This window comes from Gymnoscopelus microlampas (assembly GCF_963454915.1).
Source record: "Gymnoscopelus microlampas genome assembly, chromosome: 2".
Classification (NCBI taxonomy): domain Eukaryota; kingdom Metazoa; phylum Chordata; class Actinopteri; order Myctophiformes; family Myctophidae; genus Gymnoscopelus; species Gymnoscopelus microlampas.
The window spans coordinates 38,980,833-38,992,916 of NC_139939.1; the positions used below are offsets into that span (position 1 = coordinate 38,980,833).

The window sequence follows — 12,084 nt, forward strand, 5'->3', positions numbered from 1 at the left end:
ACAAGCTGGCAACGCGTTGTGAGCTTGTATATCTGCTATTTAAAATATTTTTTTAAGTGAAAGTGGTTCAATGTGTCGGTGGGTTTTATAAATATGGAACCAATGAAAATTACATAACTACAGTGCATTGGATCCATTTGAACACGGGTTATTAGTTCCATTTTCTGACAAGTAACAGTTTTGGACATACAGTGACGATATGTACTAGAGTGGTTCTAAATCTAAAGTGTACAATTCTAGAAAGAATGGACTACTGTACTATATCTGTACTAGTGCAGTACAGATACAGGCAGACAGATGGACAGACAGACAGGCTGAACAGCATGGCCATAGGGGAGTGATGTGGGGGGAGGGTGACCTGATGTGACAGGGAGGAAGAACAGGGAGGACATCCGTCCCCCCGTCCCCCCCACCCCTCAACAATAACAGGAAGTGATGTAACCCAAGGACTTGAAAAGGAACGAGACAGGATGGAGAGGATGTGGTTGTGTGTGTGTGTGTGTGTGTGTGTGTGTGTGTGTGTGTGTGTGTGTGTGTGTGTGTGTGTGTGTGTGTGTACTCCTCAGAAAGGCTGTGTACTGTTGGGAGTACACTACATTTATGACAATGAATGAAAGCCCACTAGTCCCCCCCACCCCACCCCAAGCTGGCTGTAGAATTGTCTCTCTCAAATCCCGATTAGAGCAGCAAAGGTTGTTTGAGATTTGAGATGTTTTCACTACAACATTTTGATGCCAAAACATACTTCCTTCTATTGTGGTTGTGCCTCTTTACCTGTATACTGCATCAGCCTATTAATAATCTATAATCTATCTTGTATAAAAAAATAAAATGATGTTTAATATGATAGGACATATAGTCATAAGCAGATATCCAAATGAGTGAGTGAATGAGGATGTACTATGTACGTATGCATTAAGTATTTAAAGGGTCTACACCATGAATTTTAACTTTTTCTTAATTTTTGTGTGTTTTTGCTCTCCCCCACCTCTCTTCTGTTCCAACAAATACCCGACTTCGAGCATGCAGGCTTTCATAGGCTATCTGTTGTTTTCATGTAAACTGGTCTGAAAACAGTCCGTCAGATTTGTTCCCCCACCCTACGTCACGTCTGGGAACAATTCCTCCCGTTTTTCAGTTCTAACCCCAAAAAAAAATCAAAAAAAAAAAAATATATATTTTTTTTTCATTTTTAATTTTTTTTAAATTCTTTCTTATTTTTTTTTTTTACTTTTTCCACACAGAACCAGGACATGACATGCATACAAACTGGCTCAATAGCGCCCCGTGCCAAACAGGACAATGTGGTATTGCAGGTGAAAGTGCTTTATAAGCCAGAGAGAAGTTAGTTGGAATGAGTATATCTGAGGCTTGATTTAGGCTCAAACCTTTTGAAAAACGTTTGAGGGACATAAACAATATGATATCAAATATTATTATTATTTTTTAAATTCATGGTGTAGCTCCTTTAAACAACAATATTTGAGTCAAGCCATCACTCCCAAGCAGTGTACAAAAACTAAAACATTTGACTTTGGAAACATTTCTTGGTAAAATACGTAGCCTGACATCCAGTATTCAACTTGTCACTACCATGTCAGACATTTCTATCTGGACATTGCAAAGAACGAACAGCGATCAGGAGATCAAATTAGACAATTTACTGCAATAGGTCAGAGATAAAATGACAGTGTGTTTATTCTTACCATAATGACTGCCACCCCAGCGGAGGTGCTGTTGTGCTTGGATGCAGTGTTAAAGTGCGTCATCAGTTTACCTGTCACCTCCGTTTTCATGTTGCTCTCCATGGCCATGTCATCCTAAACAGAAACACACACTATTGTCTATACAGATATAAAACATAACATACAGTATACAGAATGTGTATGTGAGGTGAACTCTGACCTTTTGTATAAAGTTGAAGTTGAATCTATGTGATATGAATGCTCTGATGAAGGCTCATGGTGGCCGAAACGCATAAGCGTTCGTTTATTGGTGTGTGCCAATAAAAAAGTGGAAATGTGAGATGTGCTACCTTTTTGGGATTTTTTCAATTCCTACTTTGGATGAGTGTACAGAATGTATTCTGTATATAATTCTTATATTATATATTAATGTATTTTCCTTAGACAAGACAATCAAACACACACCTGCAACCTTTTACATTCATTTCATGTCCCACAACCCTTACCCTAATAGATACAGTACATTTATTTTTGATTTATTTATCAAACATACCTCATCTTAACCGATCTATCTTATGAAACTGCAGTAAAAATGGAGACAATTTTGTCCCCAATCAACTGTTATGGTTTGTGCCAAAAAGTATATCAGGAACTCAAACGCGCGCACACACACACAACTATAGTCACATGCAGGACGTTACCGTGACCCATGGGTGGCAGAGGACATCATCTGCTGTGTAACGAGCCTCAGCATTCACCTGCAGCATCTTCCCAATTAGCTCCTACACACACACACACACACACACACACACACACACACACACACACACACACACACACACACACACACACACACACACACACACACACACACACACACACACACACACACACAAGATATTACAATACAAGGACACAAATATTACAAGGTTCAGTAAAAAATGTACAGTAAGCAAATCTTCGACAAATACCCACACACCCTTCAGCAGTACAAGTAACTTCTACCGATAGTATACAATAAGAGATATGTACATATCCTAGGCTGCCAAAGATAAACACACAGATACACATCACTATAACTTATCCATGTCAATGACCATGATACTGACCATGACAAACTTAGTTAGCACCTGAGGTCTTGTTATGATCGTTTCTGACTTTGCCATCATGTAAAACTATCTGCAGACAGATACATTATTCACCTCGCCTCTACCCAGCTGGAGGCGTTTTCTTCACAGCGAGAGCCATCCCTAATAACAGCCCTGCATGAAGTCAAGGTGGCAGCATAACAGCAGCTCATTATACTATGGGAGCTGTGCCTGGCATGGTAAGCAGGGTTTGTCTCTGTAGTACATGACATTAATTTACAGGGTTCGGCTAAGTGTTCCTTTACTAAAGAGTAGTCATTATGAGTGTGTGTGTGTGTGTGTGTGTGTGTGTGTGTGTGTGTGTGTGTGTGTGTGTGTGTGTGTGTGTGTGTGTGTGCGCGCATGTGCGAGCGTGCGTGTGTTTGAGTGCACGTGTGAGCCAAGTGGCAGAAAGAGGTATATTTCTTAAGTTGTAAAAAAAGAAGTGTGGATAAACAAATGTGCACAGTATGCTGCCATCTGGGAACATATCAGCTGTGCTGGGATTGGCTCTCGTGCAAATACATGACAATGACCTCTATTTGGTGAAGCGCTCTAGTTTTACTGTACTTGTTGACTTTTGAAATTTACTAAAGACTCTTGGGGACTCACTGTACACACAGTGAGGCACTGAATATTGTCCACGTGTCAACTTGTGAGATTTGCCACCAGGGCTAAGTCAAGCAGTATAAATGTATACAGTGCAATAGCTGTTCATGGTGTGCATCAGAGCTCCCAACCTTGACTGAGTCGCTGATGTTGTCCCAGTAAGGAGTGGGATAGTCCAGCTGGCCTACAAGGATCTGGTCAAACAAGTCTTCCTGCAAGTCGCTCTCACTGGACAGACAGACAGACAGACAGACAGACAGACACACACACACACACACACACAGTATGTAAATGTAAGTACAATTATAAATATTGAAAATAGTCAATCTACAAGCTCACAACATGATAACGTATATCGTCGCTGTCGGGTGGACAATATTAACATAATTAATAGTGGGATGTTAATCTATGGCACACCACACATAAAAGACAACACACAGGTATAACATTCTAATCATCTCTGAATTAGCATCTAATGAATATGTATTGGTGAATAACAAGCAGGCGGTCACACACTTGAGCTGCTACTGGATATGAAGCAGCACTGGAAAACCTCATTCAACATCATATTTACAATTCATGGCTGCATGAAGCAGCTGCACATGATGGACAAATAAGATCATATGGCTTGAATAAGTAATCCAAAAGCTTATTGAGCAACCTGAGCAAGGGCTGTGCAAATAACATGGCACGCTTGAATCAAAATATTGATCAAAATATTTGTACAATATTAGTAAGTCATTACTGAAAACTTTCATCCAATGTATAGCAGCTAGTAGATGATAATGCAAAGATTGTTTCCTCCTCCAAATGGAATGGAAGGACACATAAGACTGTCAAAAATAATATCAATATCAAACAATATCAATATCAAACAATATCCTGCAAAAATAATCATGTAGTCCTAATATAAGCTGTTAACCAGTACCTTCTGAAGGGAGGAAAGCCACAGAGAAGGATGTATGTGATGACACCAGCTGCCCAGATATCCACCTTCAGTCCATACCTGGTGAAACGAGAGGAGCGAGGGATGGAACAAATGAGTGGAGAAATGGATAGAGGAATAAAATGAGGAATACAGACCATAGTAGAAAATGCTAGGGGGAAAGGATGGGGTACACCTGGGCAAAAGATTAAGGGAAAACATTGCCGATTGTCAACATAAATCGCATTGTTCTGATGTGAGGAAAGTAATAATTAAGTGTAGCAAAAAATCATAATACACCTTTAATCCTCTGACGTTATTTCACATAAAGTAACAAGCAACCAGCCTATTTAATTATCAGTAACTGTAACAGCGTTAATTCATTGGAAATAGTAACTAGTTACATTACTAGTTACTGCAAAAATATCACTACTACCATGCAGTGTCTTAAGCGAAACTTTAAATGTAATGTAATGTAATTAGATAGCATGTTATTTAGACAGATGCCAGGTCGATTTGTTGACTTGGCATCCTATAGTTGGTATAGTATGTACAGATTTTTTTATTTTGTATATTATAGTGTGCAGAGTAGACTGATGCTAGGTTCTTGGTTTACCTATGATCCTAGAGTACTGAGGCACTACACTGTCTTGATGCATTTGATGTATGAGTTTACCTTGCTTACTGTGTCTGCTAAATGCCTAAATTGTAAATGGCATACGCAGTAAATCATTTTGACCGTTTAAAAAAACGAGTATCACAATACCCCAAAATACTCGCTAGATCTCCAGCTTAGGACCACAATGGAAACAAGTCATCAGGACTTTTTTGTTATCCTTTTAGACTTAATGTCTGACTGTACCACATACTGTTAAAAATGTTGACTAATAAAGTATTCAATCAATCAATCTGAAATTATGTCATAGGCGGGGTATACTGAATCCTTGCACTCTAGTCGTTTTTTTGGCATGGACATAGTCATGGTGCCATGGTTAAAATTCAATGTATGGATCCACATTTGTTCCTTCTTAGCCTCAGATCAAATCCTGATGGAGATTTCTATCCTGTATGTTATCTCCTTAATTAGCAATGTGCCGTACCAAACAAAGTAGCCTTCCTTACCCAGACTCAGAAATTATTTCAGGGGCCACATATGTGGGGGTTCCACACACAGTGTACAGGGGCCCCTCCACCACAGTGGCCAAGCCAAAGTCCCCCAACTTCACAGACTTGGTGCCGTCTGGGTACTCAAACACCTACAACACACACACACACACACACACACACACACACACACACACACACACACACACACACACACACACACACACACACACACACAGTTCAATGTCACTCTGCTGTTATGTGTGCAAAAGCGACTGGACTTTATGTGTATGTGTGTGTCTGTGCGCGTTGTGTATGCACTGGGAGTATATACAAACATTTAGTTTTGTCTGTATGTGTGTGTGTGCACAAAGTCACGGTGAAGTTATAGGCAAACTACAAATAACATCATGAAGACAGTTTGACGTAAACTAGTTTGCCGTCATCTGCTCGTTAACACAAAAACATTGGTGTTTGAGACAGAAATATACATGGGTGCACGTCAGCCCCAGTTGTTGATTTAGGAGCTGTGTCCACAGAGAGCGTTGTTTGAGCGGAGGGGCACTTTGGATATGGATATAATGATGTCCATAGTGCATGCATGCAGAGTTTATTGACACGCTGTGTATTCAAACCCATCAACCGTTGCTGTGCTAGAATGTCCATCTTTGTTATTAGCACAAACAGTGTAGCTGAAATAACAGTAAACAAGGTCTTCTCATGGTTGTGATAACGATTCAACGTCAGATCGCAAATGACCGGGTTGTCAGACACAGCTAGGAGGATCAAAAGAGCAGCGCTCCTCTCAAAAAGTTGAACTGTTCTCAGCACTGGAATGAGGAGCACACCAGTGCGTCTTTACCATAGAAAGGCATGGCCCACTGGCACTGCCAGCTCAAAAGGCGCTCTCTGTGGACATGGTGGCTGTGGTTCTGTTGTTGAAAGGCCAAGACAACTGGTACTAAACCAGAGTCAATTATTAACACTAGACCATACCCGTCGGCGCAGCGCATCCGTGGGGGGATATGCGCACATGATCTGGCAACCCGGGAGGCAGTTCGTCCCATAGCTGGGCAGGCCCGTAACCATGGCGACAGTGTTTGACAGAAAAACGCTAATAAGAAGCTGAGATTTGATGAAATTGAAAAACGGGCTTCACAGTTGCGTTCAGATGGTAATGGTCAATGGCTGTGTGCAAAATCAGAGCAATTGGTCCAGCCAGTGAGGAGAACCGGGTGTCTTCACTCACGTACTCACCACCACTACAGAGGTTACTAGAATTATAGTAGGATTAGCTAGCATTAGTTACCCCTGTTGGTACGCTATGCTGGCCTGAAGTACTCAGGGTAAACCAGATGACATCAAACCGTCATTAATGCCTGATATTGGGCGCTCTTTTGGAGTGTGTGTTTCTGTGTGTTGTTGTCAACTCGGATACAGAGTTTAGATCAGAAATCCGTGTGCAATGTTTTGTGTGCGCTTGCTTGTGTACAGTACGCGTTCTTACAAACCTACCAGCAGGTTCTCTGGTTTGATGTCTCTGTGGACTATGTTGAGACTGTGCAGATACTTCAGAGCTCCAGCCAGGTTGAACACCATGGCACTGGCATCTTTCTCTGTGTATTTGGCAGATGAGGTAATGGCATCAAACAGATCTCCTCCCTGCAGCAAAAGCAATGGCTAACATTAATAAGGGACACCAATTCTTGACAAATTGACCATTACTAAATGGTTATTAGCCATAGCTTACTATAACTAACATTTAATTGATGATACATTACTATTATATACTGTATATTGATACATACATGATAATTCTTTTGTTGTTTTCATTAACAAATTAACAATCTGTCGCAACTTAAAAACTGTCTAGGGTCCACCCAAAAGCCAAAGTAGACGTTAAAATTACCCCAGAAGTGTTTTAAAGTGAAATATCCATTTGTTCCAAAACACTAATTAAGTAATTAATGAATCATTAAGTACGGTATGTAATACATTTGAATAATGAATGTATGATAAATAAGCTCTTACTTAAGCATTATAATTAATTAATTAACCATTAATTGGTGTCCCTGTTTGTACCTTGACCAGCTCCATGACCAGGTACAGCTCACACAAAGTGTCCACCTCCTCAATCAACATAATGATGTTGGGGTGTTTAACCCTCCGCAGCACTGCCACCTCATTCTCTATCAGGTGCTCCTGGACACACACACACACACACACACACACACACACACACACACACACACACACACACACACACACACACACACACACACACACACACACACACACACACACACACACACACACACACACACACACACACACACACACACACACACACACACACACACACACACGCACACACACACACACACACACACTATTGACATGACTCACTACAAGGTGTCCACAGAGATGTCAAGTATTGTGAGATACCATCTGAATTATGTTGTGTGTGTATGTGTGTTCCATGGCAGATCATTTGAGTGAGATAATGAATAAAACATTAGCAGACTAATACAATTCTATGGGATAAGCGGATCAGACACACACAGGGCCCAGCCCGGTTGTTAATAATGCACATCATTATGTGACCCTGTGTGTGTGTGTGTGTGTGTGTGTGTGTGTGTGTGTGTGTGTGTGTGTGTGTGTGTGTGTGTGTGTGTGTGTGTGTGTGTGTGTGTGTGTGTGTGTGTGTGTGTGTGTGTGTGTGTGTGTGTGCGCGCGCGCGAGCGAGAGAGAATGACAGAAAGAGAAAAGGAAGGGAGAGCAAAACAAAGAGAGGGGGGGGGGTTAGGGAGGGATAGAGGGAGAGAGCACTAGACAAGCATCAGAAGACAGAGAGAGAGGCAAACAGAATGAGTATACAATAGGAAAGGAAAACAAAGAGAGAGAGCATCAGAGAGTGAGAGGATGGAGAGAGAGAGAGAGAGAGAGAGCAAAAGATTGATGCAGAGAGGGAGGACAGAATAAGCAGGGTAGAGATGTCAGATAGACGGGAACCATTACAGGTGCATTTTGTACTCTTTCAGAGTTCAATAACATTGTGTATTTTACTGCGTAGTTGGAGACAGACAGAGACACATACCTTTCCTCTGCACTTAGTCTTGTCTATGATCTTCAGTGCGTACTCTTTCCCTGTGGACCTGCAGACAGAAACACTGCAATTAGGAATACAACTGCTGTGTTTCACATTGACTGTCTGCTGCAGAGACATAGCAGCACAGCGGTAAGCTACTGTACAGTAGCTCTGTCTAGCTCCATTCATACTGGCTCAGTCCAGAAAATGAACCTAGCACAAGTATAGACACAACAAAAAAATCTGTATTCCTGAATGTTGGAGGATTCACACACACACACACACACACACACACACACACACACACACACACACACACACACACACACACACACACACACACACACACACACACACACACACACACACACACACACACACACACACACACACACACACACACACACACACACACAAGGATGAACATTTCATACACATGGCTTCAGGAAGAGTGACGCAAAAACCTTCATCACAAGATACCGGGCATGCACGCACAACCCAACAGGCCTTTTCTCTTAGAGGATCCCCCTGTCTCATCTCAGACTGGGTGCTGACTCAAAAGGGTCAATGAACGAAACTGACCACTGCGTCTTATCCATAGAACATTTCCCTCTATACTGCACATGTTTCTCACTCTCATTCATTAACTTTCTATTCACCACCATTTGTCCATCTGCTGTTCTCTCTCATACACATACTCACCACTTGCTCAAACGTCTGACACGGTCTTACTAAAAGTCTTACAGTGCATTTAACATCAAATGATGTACAGTAAGGCTTTTAAAGTGTGCTCATACACTAATCCACACACAACCATGCACACAAATCCACTTGTGCTTTAATTCCCTCAACGGAACGGGATGTTTGTCAAGAGACATTTTCAGCTATTATGAGCCGTGTTTTCTGTAACAGAGATTTAATAAATAAACCTGCTGCTATGGATATTTCATGAATTTTACAATAGCATTATTGTAAAATAAGTAAGATCTATTGCTGACTCAGTGGACATTTTTAAATCTAAGCATAAAACTCACCTTTCCTCTTAGCGCTACAGTTTCCCCTAGTTCCCTAGATTTTAACGGAATCAAATGTTTTGACTGTTTTAATGCTTGTGTTTTTTATTATTTATTTATATGTACTATTTCTTGATACTGTGTTTTTTCTGTTCATTGTAGAGTATTACAACTATATACAGTCCCGTACAGTATAATGAATATGCCACCAGTTCTCTCACACACACACACACACACACACACACACACACACACACACACACACACACTTGTGTAGCTATGTATATAAATAGCAAGTGGCTGCAGTGGTGGCAGTAAAGTCAACTGCGGCAATAAAGTGAACAGTGCACTAAAATGCAGTGTACTGTAAAATAGCAGTAATAAATAGGTGTGATCCTGTTACAGTTTATATCACTTTTTACTATGTTAGAGTATTAAAATACCATAACAATTCTTATTCGATATTCAGTATTGAATAAGTACTGTAGATAATATTTTATAGTTTATTTTTCCATAGGTCAAAGGCATGTACATGTACGTGTTACATAACATTTTATTGGCCAATGGGTAATGCTGAGTCAGTGAGCGATGGACATACATCATGTACTTACAGGGGTAAAACACCACAATGGTAAAAACAAGCTGTTACATTGTGTACATTGTAATTACAATGTACTGTACAGTATATGTACATGTTTGTAGTGTGTCTGTAAACCCTTGGCGTGTCAGTTTGGACATTTTGCACTCATGTACTGACTCAGTTCTACTCTACAGTATACAATAGAACACCTTGTGACAATCTTACCATGTACATACAGTATCTAATGTATACTGTACATTTTATTCATGTTAAAATACTCTCGTCAAAGATGTTACAACTAATTAAATCTCCATCCGCATTTTCACCTACCTCTCAACACAATCCTTGACCACGGCGAAGTTTCCATCTCCGATGACCTTGCCAACATTGTACTTGTCCAGGATGGCAGAGGCAGACACACAGCGGTTACCATTGACTGCTGGAAAGAGGCATCAGGTTACAACGGGATACGCAACGTCTCTTTAACCTACACTGCAAAATACAGGGTTCATTTAACCACTTAAGCTCTAGTTTATAAAATAGGCTAAAAAGCTTGATGCACTTCATGAGCTTGATGATACAAGCTTCACAGGAAGCATTGTAGATCTGCTATTTTAGCTCGTGTGGGTGTGTGAAATGTTTTTAAACATTTAGCCTATAATGACATGCCCAAAAATAGGGACGCCAGGTTGAAAGTAGTTAACTTAGAGTGAGTAAAAATGCACCCGCAAGTATCTATTTTGGATTCGTAAAGGTCAATTTTTAGACATCGACTCTGGACCAACACTCTGTAGCAGATTCACAAAATGCCTGGAGAGCAGTTACTTTTGTAAGAATGTAACTTTGATGCCATTTAAAAAAAAAACTAGCAAACTGTGTTTTTCAAAGTGGGAAAGTAGTTTAATTTAACTATAATTCAATATACATTAATGTGCAATCACTGACTGTATGCTACCCTGCACTGTCCGATAATGTCTGTCTCAACGTTCCTGCAGCAGAACGAGCACTAAGCCGTATGTTATTCATGCGCACATGCGCACAAGCACGCACGCACGCACGCACCCTCCAAGGACATTTTAAGTGTCTTCTCACACAAGCGCTGATATAGTCACACTCATCCCCAAACCAGGCTTTCAGCAATATTCTAGCCAGGCAGGGATAATGCTATTGTGTGCTTGAGCTTGACCAGCAGTGCAGAGCCACGTGCTTTGGGTGGTGAGGGGGTGGAACAGTTAGAGGTGACTGAGTTCATGTGATGTCCTGTGAGCTGCCAAGACCATGGTAAATAACAGAGGAGAGGGCGAAATAAAAAATACACCAAGAAGACAGAAAAGGCATACTGTACCTTCAGGGCTCAGGCGGTCAGAGTGTTCCTGGTGATGATTGGCTGAGCCATTGACATTGGGGACAGACATGTAATGTGATGGAGGGATCTGGAGGATAAACATTGAAAAACAAAAAAAAAGTCATTAGCGTTCTGACCAAAACAATACCTTTAAGAGGAAATATAATAACTACCTTCTACAAACAAAGCAAGAAATTAGGTTTGATCAGAGTCGTTAAATTTTAACCTCTTACACCCTATATACATTGTTGACAACGCATTGCGGCGCGCTGTAAGCTTGTAGATCACCATTTTTTGCTGACTGTTCGTCCCAAGAACAGGGACACTATGGATCATGTGGTTGAGTGATGCTCTCACCGAGCTACTTAGAAGTAGGCGTAGCACTTGCCCTAGCCTTGACGACCTTGCAGGCTTATGCAACGGCTAAAATGTAACATAGATAGCATGTTGTGCCAGGTCATTGTTGACCTGGTATCCTATAGTGTGTATAGTTTCAATGTACAGATTATATATATTTTGGGATATTCTACGTTTAGACTGACGATAGGTTCTTGGTTTACTTATTTATTAGTTTATTAGTAGATTACTATTTCTATGCATTTGATGTA

General features: G+C 40.8%; 1 protein-coding gene across 3 annotated transcripts in view; it reads right to left on the minus strand.

Moving 5' to 3' along the window:
* Positions 1 to 12,084, minus strand: part of dclk2a (doublecortin-like kinase 2a) — a 70,011-nt gene that overhangs the window by 7,366 nt on the left and 50,561 nt on the right. For 2 of the 3 annotated variants that reach the window (XM_084078230.1, XM_084078228.1), the window contains exons 7-16: positions 11,477 to 11,564; positions 10,462 to 10,570; positions 8,548 to 8,605; positions 7,533 to 7,652; positions 6,966 to 7,112; positions 5,469 to 5,602; positions 4,350 to 4,427; positions 3,553 to 3,649; positions 2,387 to 2,467; positions 1,707 to 1,820 (exon numbers count right to left, since the gene is read on the minus strand). In XM_084078230.1, coding sequence (XP_083934356.1) covers positions 1,707 to 1,820; positions 2,387 to 2,467; positions 3,553 to 3,649; positions 4,350 to 4,427; positions 5,469 to 5,602; positions 6,966 to 7,112; positions 7,533 to 7,652; positions 8,548 to 8,605; positions 10,462 to 10,570; positions 11,477 to 11,564 — 1,026 coding nt within the window. The remainder of the gene's footprint in view (positions 1 to 1,706; positions 1,821 to 2,386; positions 2,468 to 3,552; positions 3,650 to 4,349; positions 4,428 to 5,468; positions 5,603 to 6,965; positions 7,113 to 7,532; positions 7,653 to 8,547; positions 8,606 to 10,461; positions 10,571 to 11,476; positions 11,565 to 12,084) is intronic. The other variant, XM_084078229.1, reaches the window with a different exon arrangement.